General features: G+C 46.5%; 2 protein-coding genes across 3 annotated transcripts; one reads left to right on the forward strand and one right to left on the reverse strand.

Moving 5' to 3' along the window:
- The first annotated feature begins 67 nt into the window (after positions 1-67).
- On the forward strand, positions 68-11,797 carry ZPBP2 (zona pellucida binding protein 2). Its single transcript, XM_082197378.1, has 8 exons — positions 68-303; positions 1,470-1,550; positions 4,136-4,261; positions 4,902-5,063; positions 6,409-6,627; positions 7,685-7,770; positions 9,795-9,972; positions 11,675-11,797. The coding sequence occupies exons 1-8, from the start codon at positions 201-203 to the stop codon at positions 11,770-11,772; spliced, it is 1,053 nt and encodes a 350-aa protein (XP_082053504.1). The 5' UTR covers positions 68-200; the 3' UTR covers positions 11,773-11,797.
- On the reverse strand, positions 11,796-27,234 carry LOC309517793 (gasdermin-A3-like). Of its 2 annotated transcripts, XM_082197325.1 has the most exons (11): positions 26,857-27,234; positions 23,297-23,574; positions 21,471-21,645; positions 19,537-19,699; positions 18,881-18,980; positions 17,843-17,896; positions 17,173-17,205; positions 15,980-16,119; positions 14,798-14,975; positions 14,361-14,434; positions 11,796-13,074 (listed from the first exon to the last, which is right to left on the reverse strand). In XM_082197325.1, exons 2-11 carry the CDS (start codon positions 23,505-23,507, stop codon positions 12,841-12,843), a joined length of 1,362 nt encoding a protein of 453 aa, XP_082053451.1. In that variant the 5' UTR covers positions 23,508-23,574; positions 26,857-27,234; the 3' UTR covers positions 11,796-12,840. The 2 variants fall into 2 exon arrangements, with proteins under 2 accessions (XP_082053451.1, XP_082053452.1); XM_082197326.1 differs by lacking the exon at positions 26,857-27,234 and having other exon boundaries at positions 23,297-23,728.
- Between the last annotated feature and the right edge of the window lie 262 nt (positions 27,235-27,496).

The following is a 27,496-nucleotide window of genomic DNA, read 5'->3' on the forward strand; positions in this document are numbered from 1 at the left end:
CGAGGTTCTCCGGAACAACCGAGGCAGAACAGTAGCCATGGTTACTAGAAAGACAAGTTGACAAGTCTGTTGGCTTGACAGTTGGAACGCTGACTGGACGCAGGAGGGTTATCTCCCTTTGTTTCCCCCTTCTCCTCCCCTTATGGACAGAAGGCTGAGAGGGCCAGAGTAGCAGAAAAGGATGGACTCTCCATTGCACCATGCAGGGCGGCAGCGGTTGGTCGCCCCTTCCCCTGTACATCGCCCCCCACCTTCTCCTCACGATGGGGGTCATGCTGAATGCTCTCATGGCCTTGACCCAAGGTAACTGACGTCCATTTTACAATGGATTGGCCAATGGTATGCAGGTCTGGGTGCCGGGATTCCCCAGGGGGCAGGACCAACCGGCCGATGAGTATCGCTTGGGTCCGCCCCTTGGTGGTTCTCAGGCCTAGCCTTCTCGCAGAGGGTACAGAAACTGGGTGGGATGGGGGGAACCATTACATATACAGTGGTACCTCGGGTTACGTACTTAATTCGTTCCGGAGGTCCGTTCTTAACCTGAAACTGTTCTTAACCTGAAGCACCACTTTAGCTAATGGGGCCTCCTGCTGCCGCCACGCCGCCGGAGCACGATTTCTGTTCTCATCCTGAAGCAAAGTTCTTAACCCGAGGTACTATTTCTGGGTTAGCGGAGTCTGTAACCTGAAGCGTATGTAACCCGAGGTACCACTGTAATTAAGTCTGTTGCAAAAAACAACCAAAATGGGTCTTGTTGTGGCACCTTAAAGATGGACACATTTATTTTGGCAGGTTTTGCGGGCAAAAAATTCTCCAAGGTGCTGGCTTCTTCTATGCCCTTCAATCTGACTCATTCGCATTCTGCTGGAGCCAACTTGTGTGCCACATCAAGTATTTTGGGTAGAACGTTAGGGTGGCTTACCACGTAAACACCATCGGATGAAATTCCCTGTTCCTACGCCATTTTGAGAGGTGTAGGAGGCCTGTCCTGTGTTTGCAGCTGGCCACATTCACAGGGCTGGTGCAAGAGGTCCTGCTGCTTGCAGCAAATGCAGAGCCACTGCCCGCCCGCCCCCCGCCCCCACAGCACCACACAAGGACTTCCATCTGCTTCCTGCTCCTATTCCTATAGATTGTGTGGTCCTTCCAGAGTAAGGTAAGGTGGGTCATGTGGCCCCAAAGAGCACCAGTTCCAGACCCTCTTCCGTCAGACAAACCACCTACCAACATCTTCATTTTATTGGGATTGAACCTCACTTCATATTCAGACCCTACTATACCTCCAGTTAGCTCAGGGCAGCTTGCATTGCATTGTAGTGCTTGATATCTTCACAACAACTCTGTGAGGAAGGGTAGGCTGAGCACTGACTGGTCCAAGGTCATGGAGCAAGCTTCGTGTGAGTTGAGATTTAACCCCAGGTCTCTGTGGTTCAATCCCATGTGCCCTAATCATTTTATTTTCCCCACAGTCGAAAATGAAGTGGGCAAAGAACAGTATTCTGTTACGTCAGTTAAAAAGAATTACATTTATGGCAATACCCACCATAAAGGTAACATTTTATTTTTCCATTTCTAAAATTAAGATGGTGCATGGAATACAGTGTGTGTGTGTGTGTGTGTGTGTGTGTGTGTGTGTGTGTGTGTGTGTTGTTGTTGTTGTTTACCAATGAAAGGAGCAGAGATAATTCTTAGAAGTTCAACAGGAGCATCGTATCCTGTTTGTGTCACTTTATTGAAAGAGGTCTAAACCACTGAGCCGCTTGGGCTTCCCAATCGGAAGGTTGGCGGCTTGAATCCCCACGATGGGGTGAGCAGTTTGAAAGCACACCAGTGCAAATAGATAAATAGGTACCGCCTTGGCAGTAAGGTAAACAGTGTTTCTGTGCACTCTGGCTTCTGTCACAGTGTTCCATTGCACCAGAAGTGGTTTAGTCATGCTGGCCACATGACCCAGAAAGCTGTCTGTCGACAAATGCCAGCTCCCTCAACCTGAAAGCAAGATGAGCGCCACAACCCCATAGTCGCCTTTGACTAGACTTAACTGTCCGGGGCAGTGCTGGATTTATGTATAGGCTAAGTAGGCTGAAGCCTAGGGCCTCTAAATCTAGGAGGCCTCGCCACCATGCCCTCTCCCCAGTACCAGAGTCTCCCCTCCCCCAAAATTGCAAACCCAATACTTCACGTGAGGGCAGACAACTTGGGCCTCTAAATCTAGGGGGCCTCGCCAGCCTGCCCGCTCCCTAGTGCTGCAGTCTTCCCTTTCCCAAAATTGTAAACCCAAGACTTCATGCAAGGGCAGGGCAACTCAGGCCCAGCAACTATTAGACTCAGGGCCAGCCAGTGGGGCCCAATTTGAAGCAGTGGGGTGCACTTTTTTATTATTTTTGTAGGGCCCCACTTCACAGCCAAAGTCTGCAAAATCTTATAGATATAAATAAAATCCACCTAGATTGCCCTGGTGCAGGGGCCCCCTTTGGAGCGGCCCACGGTGCCCAATTTGGCCCAATTGCTCCAATTGCCTTAAGATCAGCCCTGATGAAACTGTGCAGGGGTTGGACTGACAAGCCCCGCACCTTCTAGGTCCCTGGTGTCACCATTCAGAGTACAGACTAAAGGAATTGTTATGGAAATAAAGGGGGGGCACTTATTGGAAATCAGTTTTGTAACCTCTTCCCCCCCAAACCCTGAGACAATGAGCCCAGCCACCTTTTATTCACAGTCGCATAAGCACTACACTACAGCATGGCCATAAACTTGTATGTTCAACTGCTGAAATATACACCCAATATGTAGCAATGGAGATTTATGTTACTGCTTTATGAATGAACACTGTGTTTTATAAACAGACTCTGTATTTTTTGAATTAACTAAGAGCCACCAATAGGGAGCTCTAGAATCCGACAGCTAACCAACTGGATACTACCAAACAGCAACCCCTATTGCTGAAAGCAGGTAACCAGTAGGGAATGCTTCAGCTCAGCCTTTGCACTGTTGACTGAACACCCCCTGCTGTGCAGATAATGGAGAAAGCTCGTAAATTGTATCCCTTCTGGCATCCTGGCCAACTCTATTACGCTGGTATAAACCCTGGTGCACCAGAAGTACAGAATAGCAACAAATAAAATCCGTTCATATGTCAGCAACTGATAAGACTTGTCAACCAGTTCTTCCAAAGTCTTCCTAAATTATAAAGCTCCAAAATACAGGCCAAAAGAGAGCAGGACTGGGAAGAGTGAAGCATACAATGGGCACCAGCAGTGAAAAGGCCCTGCTCCATGTAGCTCCTGTCTTGTCATTTGATAGAGTGCCCACTTGCCCTCCTTCTTGACATGGAATGCTCTCTATTGGAGTCTCCAGGTCCACTACAAAGACCATAAGAAGGGAGATCAGGGACCTTGACGTTCCCAAGAGCTGTTAAGCAAGCAAGCAAGCACATAGGTCACCTTTGTTACAGTCAGGACACCTATGTCCTGGCCAAGCATGCACCCAATCTTGTTTTTGTAAAACCTTGTTTGTCCTCAGTAACCAAAATTATATTATCAACATATACAAGCAGAAAAGTTGTTTTCCTTCATTTGGAAGGAATCGTACAAAACAAAGTGGCACTAATAAAGGAAAGTTCCATGTTGGCAGCAGAAAGCAAACTAAAAATGCTTTTGCTGTTCATCAAAACTATCCAGCAATTTCAAGTTATAGGAAAATCGATGCTATGAAGAGTAATCCTTCTAGTTGGTTAATTAGTTCGGCAACTTCCATGCACATGCTAAATATTTCCGCTAAGTGTTAAATGAACTAATCAGAGGCAGCTACAGGAGAGCTATGAGATTCAGGTGAGGGTCAGATGCCTTGTCAATCCCAGCAGGTATATAAGAGGACAACACGGCCTGCCCAGACCGCAAAAGGTTTACAAAGTTCAGTTATTGCAGAAGTTTGTCAGTATTAATTTTATGCATTTTTGTTTATAACACTTTTCCATTTTCTTCTAGCTGTGGGGGTGGGGGTGGGGAAGGGCCTCACAAGTGGAGTAACCTAGGACCTCTCTTCATCTAAATCCGGCCCTGGTACAGGGTCCTTTACCTTTATCTTTACTTATGCTCAGGATATGACCATTTTTCAACATCTTCTTCTTCTGCAGTGAATGTCTATGTCAAAGTACACAGAGACAGCCCCTTTCTAGTGTGCATGGACTTGTCACTTTCACAAAGTGAAGTCATAGACCCCAACTACATATGGATTGGGCCAGATGGACTGAACCTGAGACGTGAGTTACCTTTTTGGCAGAATCAGAAATCATAGAGTTGTAGAGTTGGAAGGGACCATGAGGGTAATTTAGTCCAACCCCCTGCAATAGAAAGGATCAATAGGCTTTCTAGCTCAACTCCCTCCTGAAGACAGGGCTACAAACTCACCCCCTCCACATGGAGAGATGGATTCACCCATACACCATAATGTGCCACAACCAGAGTGCCAGAGTAGCACATAAATTAGGTGCTTGTCTGCTGGGATCCAAATAACTGTGTAACTACTTCCATTTGCCCAAGAGGTTATTGGGCTTGTGTTTCCTGACTTTCAGTTGCCCTGGCGCATGGCAAATCACTTTTGAAATTGACAGCTGGGAAATTATATGGTTTCCTATTATATGGTTAAACAGGGTCATTTATTTGGGTATCTGCGCTAATAGTGACTTCTAATGGTGGCAGCTGCCCCAGCACAGAAAGCAAAATTAGGATGCCATTTGCATGTATTGCAGGACTCCTTCCACCAGATCCTTTGCATGCCTGCAGCTGCCTTAGAGCACAGATTCTCTAGGCTCATGTATGTTGCATGTCTGTTGACCTGGCTTTACCTTTCTTTCTTTCTTTCTTTCTTTCTTTCTTTCTTTCTTTTTTTCTTTCTTTCAGGGAAAAGTTATGTGAATCTCACAGCTACTGGAAAGTTGATGGTGCACGGTTTTACAGAGCACCTGTCTGGATCTTACACTTGCACACTTTCTTACAGAGTTTTACAGCCCGACATGAAAGGAGAACGAGAGATATTCAAGACATATAGGTTTATGGTGTATGGTAAGAGAAGCAAGTCCTGTGTTGCCTGTGCCCTCCTAACTCTTGCTCTAGGCCTTGCCTAGAGCTGAATCAGGCTACTCTGAGCCTCCAAAAAGCCCCAACATACCAGAGAAGTTTGGATACTCAGAAATGCACCGTCCTCTAATTGAGGACTCAACTAGGGTTGCCAGCTTTTCAGTTAGCTCTTACTCCTGTGCCTTTAACAGCAGCTAAATCTGCAGACACCGGTAGGTACTTTATCTCCATTATCTGGAAGGTGTTCCCTGGGCATCTTTTGACAGATCAACCCGCTATAAAAGGTACAAGAGCTGGCCAAGCCAACACCTCTCTCTCTCTCCCTTCCCCTCCCTCCCTCCCTCTCTCTCTCTCTCTCTCTCTCTCTCTCTCTCTCACACACACACACACACACACAAACAGAGAGAGAGAGAGAGAGAGAGACAGGTACAGGTACAGGTTTTCTTCTGCTTCTCTTTCTCTGCAATTAAACGGGGATTCTGTACTAACTGCTTATATGTAAGTGCCCCAGAGCACCCGTTTACTACTAATATGCAGAAACTGAGCTGGTTCACATGTCATACTAATCCACAGTTTTAATTATTTGTTATTATTTATTAAATTTGCATACTGCCCTATACCTGCTTCACAGTTTTAATGCAAGGCGCATGAGTTGGAACAAACCTGAGCAAGCCTTGAGCTTGCATGCTTCTCTAATGTCTCTCCCCATCCAGCTTCCCAGATGATCCAGTCCTGGAGCCATGGTTCTGAGTAACTATAGTGAACTTAAACAAGCCAACCACCCAAGCCACGGTTTGAAGCTGGCTTGTTAATGCTAACCACAGTACGTCAGTCGAGAAAAGGCCATGGTTAACTTAAACCTGAAGCTTTAAACTCCTCCTGGCTGTGCAAGAGAAGAGGAAAGGATTAGCACATGAATGCTCATTCTAGCTCATGCACATTATACTAAACTACAGTTGTGCTAACATGACCGTTGTTCATGGATTTTGTCCCAGGTGCCCTGATTCTTCCCTGGCTTTTAGTGGCCAAGGAAATAAACTTTAAGTGAGAAAGAGAAACAGCAGCAGCACTATTGGTGTGGTTTACCTGGTGTCAGATTGTAGCCAATTCATAGATCACAACCCAAATACATTGACCGAGGCCTGAAAACAATAGATCAATTTACACCATAAGCCTGAGAGAAAAGAGCCTGGGTCTTTTATTTTATGTACAAATCGTAGTTGCGGTAGGTGCTTTATAAATAGATAAATATGGTTAGCAACAACAGCAGATGATAGTGCATACCATTTAGAGTCACACACATTTCTCCTCTCACCCCCATCTTTTAAAGCATATCGGGAACCAGATTACACGTATCGAATGGCTGTTCACTTTACGACCAAAGAGTGCCGTCTAACAACAAATCATCAATTCTTTCAAGAGCTAAATAAGATATTGAACAATCTGATTTCCCACCTGACGTGTCGTATCAGCGAGACGTCCTACAGATGCTTTTCTGTCAAGCGACCAAAACATGGGCTAGAAGATGAGCTGTTCATTGTTTTTCAAGGTAACAGAAGAGGGGTGGTTCTGTTTTGTCACCATGGCCTTTGGCCAACGGAAAACAGTGGTGGGATGATCCACATAGAGCTAGATACTTAGAGAGGATCTCTAAAGATCTGTCAGAGGGATATTCTATCTCCAATCTTAGCACCAAACACCACAGCATTGAAATAGGCTCTCTGCCTGTTCTTTAGGAATAAAAGGGGGGAAATGCTGCCTTTTACTCTTAAACAGCAGGCAGAGGATTTATTTCCAATTTTAGTGTTATGTTGTTTGGTGCTAAGATCAGAGATAAAAGATCCCCCTGACTGGCCTTTAGAGAGGTTCCCTAAAGGGCATTTTATCTCTTATCAGAAGAGAAAGTGCCCTGTCTTTCTGACAGTACACAAGCTTCCTGAATGGTCTCTTGCATACCTCCACTGAACTTCCTTGCAATATGCAGCCACCAGAGAGGGTTGGGTCTTGGTTCACATGGGCTCACACGGGGCAAAGTGAAGGGCCAAACGACATCATGAGAGCTGCCTGCAGCACAGAACATGCCCCATAATTTGCTGCAAGGCCCTGGGGTTTAATGGCAGAGAAATCAATGGCAAAAGTCTTCTCAAAAGATAGAAAGTTTGAAAGCCACTGCCATAGGCCAGGCCTTCTGTCGCTGTCCATGGTACTTGGTTATAGTATAACAGAGCCACATTCCTTCTTCCTCTGTTGCTTGCTTCACCCATCACTTTAAGAGCTTAGGGTTTGGGGTTTATTCCCTCCCCCCGCTTCCTGGCCCAAAGATGGAACTATAAGACAGGTTATGTGTCTCCTGGATTGTCCGTCCTTTTCTAATAACACTCCTGAACAAGGCAGAGCTAGTATAGCTTTAAAGAAGGCAGCCTTTGCAGCTGCAGTCCTAAGCAATCTTTCCTGGAAGCAAATTCCATTCCAATCGCCCAGGTTTAATTGTGAGTAAATAAGGCTTGGGAATGAGTGTAAAAATCCTGTCTTTGGTGATTCTTTAGGCACAATTAACAGAGAAATGGATTTTCATCAGCAGGCAGTTGTATTTCTTTGCCTTTTAGTAAGTCCATTTGCCCCTGGCTGGGAACTTATCTGTCGCAAGATGGCCTCTGACTGTGAAGATGTGACCAACAACCGTGTTCAAAAGGTCAGAGTTCTTTTCAAAAAAAATTCTGAACAGGAATATTGAACAGTTATACATTCCAAAATGCTAACGAGATAAGTGAGTTGGGAGAGAGGGAATAGAGGCTCAGAGCAGCCTACAAAACGTAAAATACCTTTCCCTACTCCTTGGCATATAGCCTCCTGTGTACACTAACAAGTCATAACTGGTCTCTATTGCAGTATCTTGGGTTCGGATTGCTCTCAAAGTTAGGTTTTTGGGGGTGGAGATAGGAAAGTGCCCCCTCTCCGCAACTGGCAGTGCTTGGATCAATAACTGTTCTGCACATCTGCTGCTGCAGTTGTCCTTTTTCTTTTTTGGGGGGGTAACTGCTTTGAACACCCCCCACCTTGTGGTTAGTCCATTAGGGTAAATGGGGCACTACCCTCCTTTCCATGGAGGCGCAAGTTACAGCAACAGCTAAGGCGACATTTTTCCATCTTCGCCGCATCAAGCAGTTGGTCCCTTACCTTTCCCGCCCTGACCTGGCCACAGTGATCCATGCGACGGTCATCTCCAGGCTTGACTACTGTAATTTGCTCTACGCAGGGCTGCCCTTGAAGCTGTCCCAGAAACTCCAGCGGGTACAGAATGCTGCAGCAAGGCTCCTCACGGGGTCTCTGCCATGGGAGCACATTCACCCAGTGCTTTTCAAGCTGCACTGGCTCCCGGTGGAGTACAGGGTCAGATTTAAGGTGCTGCTTTTGACCTTTAAAGCCCTTCACGGTCTAGGACCCTCGTACCTACGGGACTGCCTCTCCTGGTATGCCCCACGGAGAGCCTCAAGGTCCATAAATAACAACACCCTAGTGGTCCCAGGCCCTAAGGAAGTTAGATTGGCTTCAACCAGAACCAGGGCCTTTTCAACACTGGCTCCGGCCTGGTGGAACGCTCTGCCTCATGAGACCAGGGCCCTGCAGGATCTGATTTCTTTCCGCAGGGCCTGTAAGACAGAGTTGTTCCGCCTGGCCTTTGGCTTGGAGCCAATTTGATTCCCTCCCTCCCTCTCTTTTTTCTTTTCCTTCTCCTCCTGCGATGAGGCTACATTTTAATATTTTAACGTTCCATTATTTTAATGTTGTATTTTATTTTTGTTTTTAAGTTGTAATCATTCATCTTGTTTTTATTATTGCTTGTACGCCGCTCTGAGCCCGGCCTTGGCTGGGGAGGGCGGGGTATAAATAAAAATTATTATTATTATTATTATTATTATTATTATTATTATTACCCCTTTAACCTCAATCTGCCCTCTGCCAGCGCCTACCTGTCTGTCTCTTTACATGCATCCAGTTGAGGGGATGGCCCTGGCTGTTGGTTTCAGCACTGCCCTGGCAGAACTCAGCAAGGAGCAGGGTGGGAACCAAACTAGAATTACTTGGCTCTGCCTATCTTTGGCTCTGGTTCCACCTCCTCCTGGTCTCCCTGGCCTGCCCTACCAGTATCAAGGGACACTCTCTACCATTAGCACATGCCCAGTATTACCAAGAAGCATGGCTGCCATGACAGCCTACTGAACAATGAGGCTGGCAGTGCCAAGAGGAAAAGGAGGGGATAAACACTGGCTGGAGAAATTAAAGGGAGCAGCCATAAGCCTAAAGTCAGAGGCCAGGGTCCCTGCACCTTCGGTTTTTATCCTGAAGTGGGAGGGTGATTTCAGCAGATGCCGCTCCTCATGACATGCACTGCAGTGGTGTGAAAACCTTCATATAGCCCATTGCTATCCTTTAAAAGTGCAGGGAGCAAGCAACTTCAAACAGCATAGACGTTTGAACACTAGAGGGGTCTTCCGCAGGCATTTTCAAATGTTAGTGCACAATTTATGGGGTCTAAAAACTTGCTCCTTTATGTAATGAAGTGGGGAGAGAATGGTTGCTATACAATGCACTGGCAAGGGCAAGGAAGTGAGAAGGAATAAGCCCCTCTTGTTATGCGTTGGGAAATATATAACATTGATGCATCCAGTCAACATGCACGTTGTTGTGTTTTTCTGACTTAATTGTATGTTTTAGGCCCAATCGCTCGTGGAAGAGTTCTTCCGTAGGCAGCAGTACATCATGAAACATGAGTTTCAGAATGCCCCTGCAATCCATTACATAGACCACAGTTTACAAGTCACTCGGCTGGACAGCTGCCGGCCAGGATTTGGGAAAAACGACATCGCCCACAGCGACTGTGCAAATTGCTGCGGTATTTGTTTTATTATCTGTCTATTCCCACCACCCTCACCATCCTCCTCCAAAGTGTTTGGGATGGCACACATGGCTCCCCATTTATTATCACAGCTCTGCAAGATAGCTACTGAGGCTGAGAGAGGTCGGGCTCAGATCACCCAGCAATGAATGCCCACTTGATTTCTCCTATTAAATCAAGCGATATATAGGGCTCTTCGAGCACAGCTTTTTGAGGTTGAGAGAACACCTCCACCACAACCTCAAAAGCACAGAGGTGCAATTGCTCTTTTAAGAAACAGGGATGGGTGAATCTGTCTATTTTAGGTCAGTGCCACTTTGGCAAAAAACAACAACAACCCCAATTCGTTTCTGCAGCACATTGCCCAACCAAAAACCTCTCAAAATACTATTGAAATATTTATCCTGAAAGTATTTTTATTCCTTCTGCACACATGTAAATACAAATAGTGTAGCGACATTTGGAGAAGGGTGAAAGCAGAGATGCCAGCTTCTGAAGGGGGGGCACATCATGTGGTGCATGACGTCATGGGTGTGCCATCCTGATGTTGTGCTCGTGACGTCAGGATGTTGAAGGAGCCGGGGGTGGAGCCAAACACAGTGGCTGCATGGCTTCAATGACTGAAGCTCCTCCTCTACCTGCCACTGTGACCGGCTAGGGCAGGCATAGGCAAAGTTGGCCCTCCAGATGTTTGGGGACTACAACTCCCATCATCCCTAGCGAACAGGACCAGTGGTCAGGGATGGTGGGAATTGTAGTCTCAAAACATCTGGAGGGCCGAGTTTGCCTATGCCTGGGCTAGGGGCTGCTTCCTTGCTCCTTCCCCTCTGTGGCAGCAACAGGAGGAGAAGGAAGCAGCTGCTAAAGCCATGCTGCACTTGGCTCCACACCTGACCTCCTCCTCTACTGCTTTTGAACATAGTGGGGGCCTGGCCGCCCCCCCAAAATATTGGGGTGTGTGTCCAAGAGGGCCTGGCCCCCAGGAGATGGCACCCCTGGGTGAAAGCAGCCTTAGCTGTTATGTGTGCCTACCATTGGACTGAGTTCTTAATTGTACAGTGGTACCTTGGTTGTCAAATGACTTGGCTCCTGAACAAATCAGCTCCTGAACGCTGCAAACCCAGAAGTAAGTGTTCTGGTTTGCAAACGTTTTTTGGAAGCCAAACTTCCGACGCGGCTTCCGGTTGAGTGTAGGAAGCTCCTGCAGCCAATTGGAAGCTGCGCTTTGGTTTTCGAACAGTCTTGGAAGTCGAATGGACTCCCAGAACAGATTTTCAACAACCAAGGTATCCCTGCTATTTGTAATTCCCATCCTGTGAAAATTGCTTTGCTTCCCACTGTCACTGTTACGACAAGGATTTGATTTTAAAGATAACAAATGAGCGCTGGAAGTTTGGCAGCAAAATAGTAACAAGAAAAACAAACAAACCTGATGAATTTGTGGAATATATGCAATGTCGCAAGATGCGGGAATGGCCATTTGACAAATAACTTGGAATTGTAAATAAATGTTTCCCTTAATTGCAAAGGTTAGAGAAATGCTTGCAATGCTGTTGCACTTGGTCCTTTGTGTATATGTTTTGTATGTGTGTGCATGGAGAGGTAGATATATAATCTTGATTGTTGCAAGAATATAATGACTGATAACCCATTAGATGGCTTCATTTCCCCAATATGACGTTTGCCCTTTGGTTCGCAGTGGCCTGTGACCCCGGGAGCTACAGCCCAAACAATGCAGTGGTCTGCCAGCCGTGTACAAATATACGGATTAAAAACTATGGAGCAAAATCCTGCTAAATAAAAACAAAATGAGAAAAATGGAGAGTGGATCCTAAGACTTGTTATTTCATCGTTTTCCGCTCCAATCATGGGTTCAAACGAGAGTCAAAGAAAGACATGGAAACGGTAGCACTGTATTTACCTCCACCGCGGAATGTCTAGTAAATATACAATAAAAATAAGCACATAATTCATAATAAGATCTAACAATAAATAGCTAACAATAAATATGTGGAAACATAATACCAATAAAGCAAAATTAAATATTGATCCCAACAAAAACACCTGAATGATACTAGTCTCTAGGCATCCTGAGTGTCTTAATAGTCACAATTTGTGACCCTCGTTTCAAGGGAATTTATTCCTAATTTTGAACTCAGCAGCTGAGAATTTGGCTCCTCCCACTTCCAACAGTGTATTGCCATACAGAAGCTGGACCACTGAGGCCGTATAACACTCTTCTGAAAAGTCTTAGGATAATCATAGTTTAGGGTTATACTCTAGTTGTCGAATAGCTGCAGTTTCCTGTGACACAGGAAGCCTCCACATTTGTATTGTTACATGTGGCCTTTGGACCAAATACCCCTCCTAATAATGATGGTGATGATGGTGATGATGATGATGATGATGATATTTATATGCTGCCCACATGACTGGGTTGCCAAGTGGAAGAACCTTGTCAACAAATATTTCCAAGGTTCCTGCAAGAATCATGCATTTGATGATTTGAGGACCTCATGTGCAATCTTGGTCTGGCATCTGGGCCATGTGGCTGGATTTCAAAGACACATCAGAAGATGGAAAACCATAAAGGCTAGGATGGTAACTGGGATGGCAAACCACTCCCAAGCAGCCTTCTATCTATCATCTAATGCAAACCATTTGCTACTTCTTGTGGTCTTCCAATCTCTCCATTCCACAAGCGGAGAAGCAGGAAGCACCAGCCAATTCGGAACTGGGCGGGCTCAAAAGGGTGGAAGCACTGAGTGCTGTACAGGGCTTTACACATTAAGACCTCAGCCCAGCTGACCCCCCTTGCAACAGGGGGAAAGATTTGCCTTCTTAGGATCTGTTTTACTTCCTGCTTCACCCACTTAGGATCTGCAGGGCATACAAGCTGGAGTACAGAGCAGCCAGTTCTGAACGGGCTTCGTTGCTCCACAGACAGATGGTGGAGTCTTTCCCAGCTTCCAAATCCAGCCCACAAGTTTGCAGCATCTCAATGGCCAGGTGAATTTCTTCGTTCTTCAAGGAATGGTGTGGAATCTCGAAATCGCTGCCTTCGTCGCCAAAAAGAATCCACTCCAAAATGCCATCCATCTTTTGGTGTAAAAAAGAGAGAGAGAATGGGACAAAATGAGCGAAAGGGCCAATTGACACCTGCCCCTTCCTCTGGCATATGAGCAGTAATCACCTTCCTTGGGCGTGCAAGTGCTCACAGATACAGCAGGGTATAATTCCCGGGATGAATTGTGGGAGAGGGCAGTAACTGAAGAAGACGTGAGAAAAGCCCTGCTGGACAAAAATCCTGTCTAGTCCAGCACCCTGTTTTCACAGTGGCCAACCAGATGCCTGTGGAAAGCCCCAAAGCAGAATTTGAGCACAAAAACACACTCCCATTTTGGATTCTTAGTAACTGACATACTGCCTCAGCTACTGAGGTAATATACAGTGGTACCTCAGGTTAAGTACTTAATTCGTTCCAGAGGTCCATTCTTAACCTGAAACTGTTCTTAATCTGAAGCACCACTTTAGCTATTGGGGCCTCCTGCTGCCGCCGCACCACCAGAGCACGATTTCTGTTCTCATCCTGAAGCAAAGTTCTTAACCTGAAGCACTATTTCTGGGTTAGCGGAGTCTGTAACCTGAAGTGTATGTAACCTGAAGCGTATGTAACCTGAGGTACCACTGTAAAGGTAAAAGGTAAAGGACCCCTGGACGGTTAAGTCCAGTCAAAGGCGACTATGGGGTTGTGGCACTCATCTTGCTTTCAGGCTGAGGGAGCCGGCGTTTGTCCACAGACAGCTTTCAGGGTCGTGTGGCCAGCATGACTAAACCGCTTCTGGCACAACGGAACACCATGATGGAAGCCAGAGCACACAGAGACACCGTTTCCCTTCCTGCCGCAAGGGTACCTGTAATATATGAGGTAACATACAACCATAGGGACTAGTAGCCACTGATAGACTTCTCTTTAGTCTGTTCCCAGCCTGCTTTCTTGTTTCTTCACACATACACATACATTCACCTCACCGTAGCTAGGCAGAAGTCACTTCCCCCAAACTCTGATTCAAAATACTCCAGAAAGATCTTTTACGTTCTTCCTAACTGTCCCTTCCCCAATGAGGAAAGATCAACCATCTTGGGCAGAGTGGATGACCAAGAAAGAGACAGCCAGTGGCCATAACAAAATGTTAAAACGCTTAAGGGAAAATCGTCCTGATGTAAAGGGTGAGGGAAGAGCAAATGAATACCTCCCAGGCAGGAATGTTGATCTTTTCCTTAAAATAGAATAATAATAATAATAATAATAATAATAATAATAATAATAATAATAATATTTTTTTTAAAACTACATTGAAGGAGTTAAGCTGGAAGGGCCTCACCATCTCCAGCTGCTGGGCCATTTTCTTCTTCTCCAGGATGGTATCCAGCAGAGGTAGCATCTCATAGTCCAAGTCTGTGAACACAAATCCCAAGACATGATAAATGGAGCAATACTGTCACATCTGGATGGTAGCATCTTTTACACAGACATGCGCAAAGTTATCCAGAACAGACAGGTCTGGATGGATGGCTTAGAGCAGGCATAGGCAAACTCGGCCCTGCCGATGTTTTGGGACTACAGTTCCCATCATTCCTGACCACTGGTCCTGTTAGCTAGGGATCATGGGAGTTGTAGTCCCAAAACAGCTGGAGGGCTGAGTTTGCTTATGTATGCCTGGCTTAAAGGCTTGCAATGAAGGTGCAAAAACTATCCACCAACCCCTCTCGCCCTGGGGAAGCCAAGCAGACACACCCAACCAATAAGTGTTTTCCATACCATCTAGAGAAGAACAAAGGAAGTTGACTGGTCCCCAGAGATCTTGGTTTTTCGCACTCTCCGTGTCTTGAGAAATCCCTAAATAGGAAAGCAGCTTTTCCACAGAAGGTCGGTGTTCCTCATTCAGGGACTCCAGCATGGAGTGATCGACACTGTTTCCTGCCATAGAAAGCTCCAGCTGATGGGAAATTATAGCAATTGGTCAGTCAATAGGGGTGAAAATGGACAGCTGCCGCATATAGCAGAGCCCTTAGCTACCAATGCCTTTCTTTTCTTTTCCCCCCACAGCTGAGATGCATATTTGCTGCTAAGTTCCAATTAAGGACTTCTGGGAAGATAAGCAATGTGATTAGGTGCAGAGACTGAGTGGATAAGTTTGGGTAAATCCAGGATCTTGGAACAGACAGGCTGGAAGCTCGAGGAAGAAGATACTTTGGTAGCAGCTTCCCGGAACAACCGCTGAGACTGAAATAGACACGGGAAGGGTACATACCTGCTGTGAAGAAGAACCTGCAGGTTTTGCTTGACTCCAGCTCCCATCTGCCCCAGCTAGCATGGCTAATAGTTAGGAATGATAGGAGTTGTAGTCCAACAACATCTAGAGGCAGAGCTGGCCCAGCCAGCAGGCAGGGTGAGTGAGGCTGCTGCTTCAGGTGGCAGATGCCCCCAGGTGGCATGCCAACGAGTGTCCCACCTGCCCTGCCAACACCAGTGGTGGAGAAGCACTGCCACCAGCAGCACCGATTTTGGGCAAGATTGCATCCATCTGGGGCAAAATCCTTACCCGAAATCTGCAAACCCTTCCCCCAAATTTGCACAGATGGTGCTGCTTCTAAGCCAGCAGTGGCATGAGCAGGTCAGTGGTGGCAGCAGGGCAAAGCGGCAGTTCCCATTTTGTCTACATCCCCCCCCAGCCCCCGTCTGGTGGGTCACAGGTTCTCCATCCCTGGCATTTACAGATTTAGTCTGTGTCCATACTAGGGTTTCCCAAGCTTGAGCCTCCAGCCGTTTGTGGACTACAACTCCCATCATCCTTAGCTAGAAGGACCAGCAGTCAGGGACAATGGGAACTGTAGTCCACAAACAGCTGGAGACCCAAGTTTGGGAAACCCTGGTCTACACCTACATGCAGCAGAATAGCACAGTATATGAGCTATCGGGCAGGTGAGAAAAGTGACGAACCATTGACTGGACAGTGGAAGCGACTTCTCCGTCCTGCAGCAAAACTTCAAAGGATTCCAGAAGCTGCTTCTTCAAAGGCTGGCTCAAGAGTGCCAGCGGCTCATATGCCTCTTTGACGGCGTCTTTCACTTGCTGGACAGCTAAAGGTTGCAGTCAAGATGGTTAGCATAATTTGGACTACGGCGCTTCTGATAACACACAGGTTCAACAGCTCCGCCACCCCTGATCTAAGAGAGGAGGTGGCTTTGCCTTTGAGGACTGAGGCTGGTTTATGATGGGCTGCTTACCATAACCAGCCTCTCTGTTAAAAGCGCTTGTTAGGGCACATTGCTTAGATATTCCAGCGATACATAAATAGCTTAAATGAATAGTATGGCGCTGAGTTTCAGAGGCAGCGGGAGCTAATTTCAGCTGGGTTCAGCTTTGAGAGGAGCAAGAGGAACATAGACCACACCTGGAGAACTGTGTCCAGTTCTGGGCACCGCAATTAAAGAAGGATATTGATGTGCTGGAACGTGTGCATTTGAGGGTGACCAAGATGACCAAGGGTCTGGCAACCAAGCCTTAGGAGGAATGGTTGAGGGAGGTGGGTATGTTTAGCACAGAGAAGAGGAGACTGAGAGGAGATGTAATAGACACCTTCAAATATCTAAGGAGCTGTCACTTGGAGGATGGAGCAAAGCTTGTTTTCTCCTGCTCCAGATGTTAGGACCTGAACTTCAAGATACGGGAAAGGAGATTCTGAATAAGCATCAGGAAGAACTTTCTGACATTAAGAGCTGTTTGACAGTGGAGCATCCTCCCATGAGCAGTGGTGGACTCTACTCCCTCGGAGGATTTTAAACAGCAGTTGGATGGCCACTTGTCATGTATGATCTAGTTGAGATCCTTGCATTTCAGGGGGCTGGACTAGATGACCCCCGGGATCCCTTCCAACCCTACGATTCTGTGATTCTACAATTTTTATTATACTGAGCCAGACCTACTGCCTCCTACTGACTGGCAGTAGATCACTTATTTCCCATTCCTACCAGGAGATGCTAGGGACTGAACGTGGAACCTCCCGCATGGAAAACAGATGTTCTGCCATGGAGCTATGGAAGGAATTTGCTGGTCTCTGCTGGGAAAGATCTGCAGGATGGGGACAGGCAGAATCCAGGCGCGAAATCAGAAAGCAACAGAAGGCCACTTGCCTGTTAGTGAGGAGCCCAGCTCATCCTGGAATGCTAAAGGGAGAAGGAGAGAGAAATTAAAAAATACTGGCTTGAAAATACCCACTTGGAATTCATGTTAGCTAAAGCTGTGTTCACTGTGCACTCACTGCGTTTCCAAGTGCTGGGTTCACGCATCATCCAAAACTCATTATGCACCCTGGACCTTTTCAATAGAACACTACGGGTTGAGTCCCTGTTTCTCAAACCAGCTTCACACCAACTAGAGTCCGTAAGCTGTTCCTAATTCATTTCTAGCCAAGGTGTGAACACCTGGCACAGGGCAAAGACATCCCCGCCCTGTTAAACGCCCCCCCCCTTCATAAGTGCATGAGCAGAAATGAATCTGACACTAACGAAGCCATGTTGATGTGAAGAGCTGGAGCAGAAAACACTGTGAAACCCATCAGGTGGGGGAAATTTAATAGTGCTGTGTGGTGCTAATTTAGCCACTCTGGTAATCTTTGCACATCTTTTCCTCTGTTCCCTCACCTCCTTCTTATTCTGCCTACTTTGGACATTCATACTGGAACATTATCAAGACAGAGTCCTCTCTGTCTCTTTTTGTTTCGCTTACATAATTCCTCAAAGTGCCATACATTTTGAGTGCATTATTATGTGTAAATATAAGTAACAACAGTCTCACACATACCATCATACGTGAGCGAGGAAACCAACTTTGTTTGAAGCCGCTGGCAGAGCAAAACTGGAAAGAAAACGAAGCAATGATCAGGAGAGGATACAGAATTGAGTTCTTCATGTCTTCCATGGTCTCAGAGTGACCCTGGGGCAACCTGCGGTGCTGAACTGTTTAACTACAGGTAGAGGCCTCACACACCAGCTGTTATCACACCACCCAGAAGCTCTCCAATTCCTGTGGTTCTGCACACCAAGAACATCATTGTCAGGGACTGGTCCGAAGAGGAGGGATGGTGAAGTCTGCCCCGCCCCCCGCCCCCACTTCCCAGAGAAGAGGGAGACAGTATAGATTTAGAACAGTGATTTGCACAAGGTCAGAGTTCAGAGGCTGCAGAGTGGAGAAGCTGGGAAATATTAGGAGGGGAGCAGGAAGAAGAAGCAGCACCAGAGAGAGACAGCTGACAGACTCAGTGTCTCTAGAAAGCATTCCAGACCCCCCCCCCCAGGACCTGGCGTTCCTTGAGAGTAGTAGAACAGAAAGCTCAAAGTTAGAAAGCACAGATCAGTAGGCGCAGGAGTGATGTAGAATAGGAGGGACTGAGGGGGTGGGACTTTACTTGGAGCAACGCCATCATCTAAGAGAGACTGCATTCCTTTCTCTCTCTCTATGAAAACTGAATAAATTACTTGGTAAGAACGCTTCTTGTTTATCTGCTTCTTGGCATCCCACTGACAATCATTTTCTCACTCCGTTGCAGGGTGAATTGACTCATGGGCAACCTGCTGGAAGCTTCATGCTACTAGTGGAAGGGGCGCTGATAGTCCTGACCGTTTAAAAATGAGAGAGCTGCTCTCTAGATCATCAAGAGGGCAGAGACTGTGAAACCTCCAGGTGCTGGACTATAAGTCCCATCATGCTGTCTGGGGCTGAAAGGAGTTGGAATCCAACAACTGGAGGGCCGTAGGTTCGCCATCCTGGCTCAAGATGCTTTCACATTCTGTGTGGAAGCTACCCCTGTCTCAATCTGTACAGACAACTCTTTTTACTCACCCAGTTCTTCGTCGTAGGTTTGGAGCTTCTCAACCACGTAGGCCAGCACTGTTCCCCGGGGGATCAGCATTGCATTCTTCTTCACTGTTGTGCTCAGGCCCTGTGCGCAGACAGTTATTGTTCTTGTGGTTATTATTATTATTATTATTATTATTATTATTATTATTTCAATTTGTATACTGCCCTTCATCTGAAGATCAAAGGGCAATAAAAATACGAAATGAGAACACAAAAGACATAGCAACAACCCCCCTCTCACAAGCACTTATAAAAGGCCATAGTTTGATTGTTTAATCAGCCAATTACCTGGTAACAACAACATTTTGTTTGTTTGTTTGTTTCCCACCCATCTGACTGGGTTACCCCAGTCTCTCTGGGCAGCTTCCAACTAAAAATAAAGGGACACAACAACACATCAAACATTAAAAGTTTCCCCAAACAGGTCTGCCTTCAGATGTCTACGAAAAGGCATCTGAGAGGAGGGCATTTGACAGAACAGGTGCAACTACCTAGAGACACTTTGTTGCCTGGCACCTAAAGACCTGTAATGAAGGCACCAGGCAAGCCTCCCTGGGGAGAGCATTCCACAAATGGGGAGTTGTGGGAGACAGAGAGAGAGAGAAGAGGGAGAAACCACAAAGCTAAAGGCGACAAACCTGTATCGTCAATATTTCCGCTGCTGTCACCGTTCCCTTGCCGCCTGCTTGGACAGTCTCCTCAATCAGAAGCGGCTCCATTATCTCGAAAGCCTCCGTCACAACATAGAAATGCAGCTTGGGGTAGAGTTGCTGGAGAAGACTGAGGGATGGCACCATTTTCCTGAAAGCAACAGGGAGGTACATTGCAATGGCTCCTAAGCATTCAGGGTTCTTGCTGAGTGAGGAAAGAACCGGGGGGCTTCTGCGCCCCTCATGAGGGCCACTCTGGGAAGGGCTACAGAGCAAAAGTTTCCCAGCGATGTGGCACTTTCCCAGACCCCACACCCGGATCCTGCCCAAGACAATTTGCTTGCTGAGGCAAAGGACAACATGGTGTGTCTCCCTGTCCGCTTTCCATGTGACCTTCCTGGCAGTTTTACTTCAAGGCTAAAAGCGTCATCTTAATGTGCATGCCTCCCCCACAACTGCACAGTATTTGTTCCACCCCAGGCACCGGCAACCCCCGCTACACCACTGCTACCCGGATGCTCAGAAAGTTGAGGTCATTGCAATCTGTTTTAGTATTTTAATTTTTGCATGCTTTAAAGGAGGGTTGTAATTTTTTCCCTTGGTTTTATTGTTTTCCCTTTTTGTATACTGTTTTGATGGTTGGTTGGTGTGTGTGTGTGTGTGTGTGTGTGTGTGTGTGTGTGTGTGTGTTTTACAATCAAGCAATGTATACATTTTATGAAATGAATAAACCCTTGAAAGTGAGGAGAGTGAGCATTCCAGAGGCAAGGCAAGGATTGTAGCAGATTCTGCAAGGAGTGCATAACTCAAGTCCCAACTCAATGAACCTAACTCAAGGCTGCTTTCTTTCTTCTATCCTTGACTGTCCTCTAGTGGACACTGTTGGGGCTGCAGTTAAGTCTTAAGCCCTCTTAGCAAAAACAGATTCTATTTGGACTGAGCTGCTGTTGCAGTTTTTGCTTGTTCCCTTCCACGTGGGAACTTCCATCTTTTTTGCTTTCACCTTGCTTTGTCATTTAATGTTGGGTATGCCAGGTTGCAGGGACGCGGGTGGCGCTGTGGATTAAACTACAGAGCCTAGGGCTTGCCAATCAGAAGGTCAGCGGTTCGAATCCCTGAGATGGGGTGAGCTCCCGTTGTCAATCCCTGCTCCTGCCAACCTAGCAGTTCAAAAGCACGCCAAAAAGTGCAAGTAGATAAATAGGTACCGCTCGGGCGGGAAGGTAAACGGCGTCTGTGTGCTGCTCTGGTTTGCCGGAAGTGGCTTAGTCATGGTGGCCACATGACCCAGAAGCTGTACGCCGGCTCTCTCGGCCAACAAAGCGAGATGAGCGCCGCAACCCCAGAGTCGGCTAAGACTGGACCTAATGGTCAGGGGTCCCTTTACCTTTACCTTTATGCCAGGTTGCAGTGAGAAATGGGGCTTCAGATGAGCTCCATAGTGCTAGCTGCCCTCATAAGGACTGCCAGGCTATTCCTATTCTGTGATCCTTCCTGTTCAGAGGGAGCCTGGCACAGTCATGGTGTGAAAAGTTTCACTGAAAGACAGTTTAGAAGACAGGGTGCCCAACACCCACTGCCTATTTGGTGTGCAGTTAAAGCACATGGCAATCCCCCAAACAAATCCTGGGAATTGTAGTTTGCTAAGGGTGCTGGGAACTGTAGCTCTATGAACTACAGTTCTCAGGGTTCTTTGCAGGGGTGATGTGCAGTGTGGATGTGAGAATGGATGTGGGCCTGATCCATTTCTCTGTCCTACTCTGCAGCTCTTGGTGACACCCAAAGTCAGCTTCCTGGAGCAGCTCCAGTCTCCTTTTGCGGTGCAAGAGAAGGCTCTCCATTTGAATAAACCAAAAAAGGCAATGGCCAACAAGCCTGGTCAACTTCTCCCCTTCCCAAGCACCCTGCAAAGCCATGCTCACCACAGCTCCCTGGTGTCCACATAGGTTTTCCTCACAGCTACCAGAGAGGAAGACAAGCAGGCCGAGCCCAAGCCGCCGATATCCACTGCGGCAGTCTGTATCTTGAGGTTCAGTTTTGCTCCAGATTTGTGGCAGATGTTTGCAGAAAACAGAAGTGGTTCGGAGTGTTTCAGTTCTGGGGAAAGCACAACAAAACCCCACATTCAAAACACTTCGGTCAGATTTATTTCTTTAACCACCACATTCCACATTCCTGATGATTCTCAAAGAGGTTCACAATAATCAAATCATATGTACAGGCAGATGCTATCACCCTCCTTCTAATTACAGAGCCAGAACAGCAGGTTCTCTCGACGGCATTAAACTGTTATACTATGTGGCTCCTACCTCTGCTTCCTTGAAAGGGATCTGTATGTAACGACCGAACCCATTGGGTTTATGCAATCCATCCTCCCATTCTCTCCCCTCCTAGTCCACTTTGTTTCCTTCCTTACTGGAAGAAGTTGCTTGGCAGAAGGGTGGAGCAGCTAGAAGTGCTACCTTCTTAGAAGGTGGGTCTTTGTTGCTTACCGGAATAGATATGGGGAGGAGTGATCTGCCGGGGGCAAGGTTAACATAGATCCTTTCTGCTCCCTGATGCCAAATACCTATGGTTTGCCATTATGTCTGAATTGGACAAACTATCCGTTGTGCATTCAGTGGTCTGTGTTTGCCTGAGCCTGGACTAAGGATTCTGAGCCCCTGTGTTCTGATTCGATACGTGATATCCAATCCCAGAACATTTCAGGTTTTGGGCCTCTGCCATCGGCCCTTAAACTCTGAGTTATGATTCGCAGCTTGGAGGTTTAGACAGCCAATCGCGTTGGGAATGGGAGTGGCCCAGGCCTTCAGAAATGTATATAAGCAGTTGTTTTGCCCCTGTTGTCTAGTTCTGTTAATTCAGTAAATGTTCTTCCTGTTATCACTTGTGTCTTGCCTCATGGGAACCCACCTATACTTCACTATCATTACTACAAACCACTTTCCAAGCAAACCAGAACCGGGATCCATAGTTCATATTGGGTATGCGAGTTTGAAGCATGGCCCACTGAATAGCTAAACCACAAATCCAAACACCTTAAATCTCTTTTGTCGCCTCCCAGACACCCCAGACATGAAATTCCAATGTCCATGGAGGGCTACTTCAAATGTGTGTGCATGGAAGTGTGAACACCTTCAGACGAGGCATGCACAACTTTCTGGTCTAAACCCCAAACGGAGTCTACATAAGCTATGCATAAGCAAATAGCAAATCTTCATTGTCTGTCTGGGACAAGAGCCTCTCCAGCTCTATGAGCCAGTGTGGTGTAGTGGTTAAGAGCGGTAGTCTTGTAATCTGGGGAACCGGGTTCGCATCTCCGCTCCTCCACATGCAGCTGCTGGGTGACCTTGGGCCAGTCACACTTCTTTGAAGTCTCTCAGCCTCACTCACCTCACAGAGTGTTTGTTGTGGGGGAGGAAGGGAAAAGAGAATGTTAGCCGCTTTGAGACTCCTTCGGGTAGTGATAAAGCGGGATATCAAATCCAAACTCCTCCTCCTCCTCCTCCTCTTCTTCTTCTTCTTCTTCTTCTTCTTCTTCTTCTTCTTCTTCTATAATGCTCTGTTTTGGCTTGAATTCTAGATCCCATTCCTGGGTTGCTTGTCGCAGTTGTTAAACAGGAAAAAAGTCTCCCCTAAGCTTTGTTATGCACCCTGGTCTGGACATGGTTTCTAGTAAGCCACTGTATTGCTCCTGGCCCCACGGACCCTAACAGATGCCTACTAAATTATACGAAAAACAACATACCTATTTCCACCTCTGCTCCTTTCTCAAGCACATCCGCCAGCTTGAAAGGGCTTGGAGAATACTTCCGCGTATTCCAAGGAAACCTGGATTGCTCTTTAGTCACCAGAGAGAGAGGCTGGAAGCTATCGGTGAGTACCTGGCTAGTCACAGGTATCAGCCTCCTATCTGAGCCCAGCTCTTTTATAAGCTGCTTGGTCAACCGCTTAAACATTTTTTATCCCCACAGATTGGAGGACGCTGAGACACAACCGCAGGAAGACAGGAAGGCAGCTCACAACCTGTAAGGAAGGAACCGAATTATTTTATTTTTATTAAAACAGGATAGCCAGTGTGGTAAAGTAGTCCGAGTGTTGTATTACGACCTGGGAGGCTAAGGTGCAAGTCGGTGACTATGGCCCAATCAGTGCCTCTCCCTTCAGCCTTACCTCACAGGATAGTTGTGAGGGTTAGAATTGTGAGGGTAATATCTGCAGCATACATTTTAAACCCATGGCTCCCCCCCCCTCAAAGAATCCCAGGAACTGTAGTTTACCCCTCACAGAGCTACAATTCCCAGTCCCCTTAGCAAACTATAGTTCCCAGGATTCTTTGAGGAAAACCAAATGCGCAGTGTGAATATGACTGCCGTCCCATCCCCACAGTTGAAGTAAGCGTCAACTGCCATGGGGGGGGGCACCATTTCGGTTTTTTGCTTCACGCAGCAAAATATTTTAGGCTGGCCCTGGTGCTGTAATACCTGCAACTTTTCAATTCTCAGGGCACATCTGGTTCTTGGGCGCTCCTCAAATTGCAGCCCCAAACTAGTATTTGAAGTTGACTGTGGAACTGGGCAGTGTGTTAGGCCTTAGGCTTTCAGAAAAAGAGTGAGAGAACGCTCTCCCAAACAACATTTACAAACCATTTTGAAGGCTGTATTCTGAGGCCCAGGTTGCATGCAAAGTGGTTTTCCTCCCAGTATTGTTTTTTTCCTGCTAACTTTGAAGGAGTTTTAGGTGAAGAAAACCACTTCCCTAACGTGTGGTGATCACCTCACTTGCACATGCCGCCAGTGGTGAAATCTAAGGCTGGCAAAGTACTGAAGTGTTGCTGTTGTTTTATAGGCTGCCGTCCTGCTTGTAATTAAGTGATCGCTCAACTGGTCTTTATTTATTTACAATATGTATATACTGCCTTTCATTATCAAACTCCAGGGCAGGTTACAGAACACATTAAAGCAGCAATAAATTTAAACGGTAAATACAGCAAGCCACAACAGAAAAAAATAGAAAGCATAGTGCTAACAGCTGAGTATGAAGATCAGCAAATGCTAAATAACTAAGGGCTTATCCATACTTACTGTGCTTTAACATTCTGTGTGCAAACAGTTGCCCCTCCCCAAAAAAGCTTTCCTTGCAAAAACCTGCTCTTTAAAGCTGAATTGGAGCAAACATCAATTTGGGTTTTGTGCGGACTGACATTTGTTCCAATTGAGCTTTAAAGGGTGGGTTTTCAGGGGAGAAAGCTCTGGAGCAAAAAGAAAAGGGGGCGGCTTAACAACCCAGTAAAAATTACTTTACACAGTGAGAGGAGGTGGAGGAAACACAGAATGGAGGTCAAAAGAAGAAGAATGAAGAACAAGAAGGAGGAGGAGGAGGATGAAAAGAAGGAGAAGAAAAAGAAGAGAGGAGGAGAGGGAGGAGGAAAAGGAGGCAATTAAAAAATGAAAGGGAGTTCTATATTCCTCATTGTGATTGAAAGCAGATTTTGTGTCTGTAAACGTTGAAGGTGGAAGAGAGAAGGAAATCCCTAAAAGGACAGTCAGCAGAAAAAAAGTGAAAAGAGCCAGCCCTACTATTAGGTAGAGGGAAGCAGTGGTGCCTCACACCCTGTCCTATTCCCCACTGAGCTCTCCTGCTGCCTTGAGGTGCAGTGAAGGATGCTGCCCCATCATCCCCAGTGTTGAATTACACTTCACCTTCTGTCAGGTTGGCTACACTACATGGAAAGGAGCAAGCGCCATCTTGGCCTGTGCTTCAGGCAGCCAAATATGGGGCCAGCCCTGACCACCAGGTCACTGACAGCGCAGAGAAGCATTTCTCAATTAAGAAAGGGTGTGGTTTTTCTTTCAAGCTGTCCATGTGCTACAAAATGCGTACAGGCAACAGGGTTACAAAAATCTGCCTGGGCTGGTCCTGTTTATAGGCTGATGTAAACACTAATACAGGGACGCAGGTGGCGCTGTGGGTTAACCACAGAGTCTAGGACTTGCCGATCAGAAGGTTGGCGGTTTGAATCCCTGTGATGGGGTGAGCTCCCGTTGCTCGGTCCCTGCTCCTGCCAACCTACCAGTTCAAAAGCACATCAAAGTGCAAGTAGATAAATAGGTATCGCTCTGGCAGGAAGGTAAACGGCATTTCCGTGCGCTGCTCTGGTTTGCCAGAAGCAGCTTAGTCATGCTGGCCACATGACCCGGAAGCTGTACGCCGGCTCCCTCGGCCAATAAAGCGAGATGAGCACCGCAACCCCAGAGTCTGCCACGACTGGACCTAATGGTCAGGGGTCCCTATACGTTTACCTTTAAACACTAATACAGTGGTACCTTGGGTTACAGATGCTTCAGGTTACAGACTCCACTAACCCAGATATAGTACCTCGGGTTAAGAACTTTACCTCAGGATGAGAACAGCGGTGCGGCAGCAGCAGGAGGCCTCATTAGCTAAAGTGGTACCTCAGGTTAAGAACAGTTTCAGGTTAAGAACAGACCTCCAGAACGAATTAAGTTCTTAATCCGAGATACCACTGTAAGATAAAGGCTGATTTGGAAGAAAGAACATGAAATTCACAAGGAAGGTAGTCAGCTTGCCCACCCTGCCCGATGGGCTCACTTGCCTTTAACAGTCCCATCAGTCAGAGAAATTCAACAGGTGTAGCTTTCCTTGTTAAATTTCTGCCCGTCAGGTAACTCCGGCAGATGCACGAGCGCCGTCAATGAGAGAAAAGAGGAGTCTTGGCCCCAAGAGACACCATGAATTTGTTCAGTCCAGCTGCCTTTTGAGTTTTTTTCTTTCTTACTTACTTTTTTAATGCTTTAAAAATGACAGGCTAAAATGGCATGCCTGCCAGCTTCACATTAAAAGCGAAAATGTGTGACTTGGCATGGGGGAATAAGGTTGGAAGTTAAAGAAGAGAGAGGGACCAGAATGAAAATACACAATTACTGACATTTTTAAAAGTTCTTTCAAACCGAGAGCGGTGAGGTAAGCTGGGAACGAGGATTGGATTGTTCTTGTTAAAAGTTTCATTTATTCAATGCACAGAGAAGCAAAAGGAAAAGGGGGAGGGAAACACCGAGTTATTTGCTAAAGATTTCCTGAGTTGCTGGATTATATCACATCAATAACTTTGTAATTAGTAATGATTTGTCTTCAACATTTTTAGAGGTGCAAAGAACCTATCTTAGTTTCGCTCCTAGCTACCTGTGCTCCTTCCGGGTGTAAAAGTGAGGTGGGAGATTCTGGGATGTCATGAAGACATTGAAACAGGATTTCTTGGTTTATTTCAGAAAATAGTTTTTGACTTACCTGAATCCTGAAGCCTTCAGGTTTCTTCTTTAAAAAAAGGGGGGGGGGGCTTCCTTGGTTGACAAGAATAACTCCGGATTCAGCAAGGTCAACTGCAAGCTTCCTGCTCATGAGCTTGCCAACAACACTCTTAAAGGAATTGTGAAGTGAACTGCTGGACGCTTCATTTTCTGCTAATAAAGGGAAGTTGGACATCTTTTTTTTAACCTTCCTTATGAGTCACACAAACCGCTAGGTATTGGCATGTTCAACTGGCTAGAGAGCAGATGAGTGATCAGTTGAGGTGAGAGGGTTCACATGTGCCACGACCTGCCTTGAAGTCGTGCCCTTTTACCTGTAGACAGAAATCCCAAACAAGTGAGACAGAACTTATGGGTCTTCTGTAGTGACAGGAAAAACACTCTGCACATACTTGGTAAAACTTAATTTCTTTATCATTGATTCGGTTGCCCTAGGGCTTAGCGCAGGCAATAAGCAGAGTGGGTTCGAATTAAAATATCAAGAACCAGCGTGGGGAAATGGGTAACAGAAAGAACCCTACACAATTATTCACGATTATTATAACCACTACTGGTTGTGGCAGAGGGGATATGCTCTGTTCCAGACCCTCCAAGTGTCCCTATTTTCCAGGGACTGTCCC

Source organism: Podarcis vaucheri, assembly GCF_965113315.1.
Source record: "Podarcis vaucheri genome assembly, chromosome: 13".
Lineage (NCBI taxonomy): Eukaryota > Metazoa > Chordata > Lepidosauria > Squamata > Lacertidae > Podarcis > Podarcis vaucheri.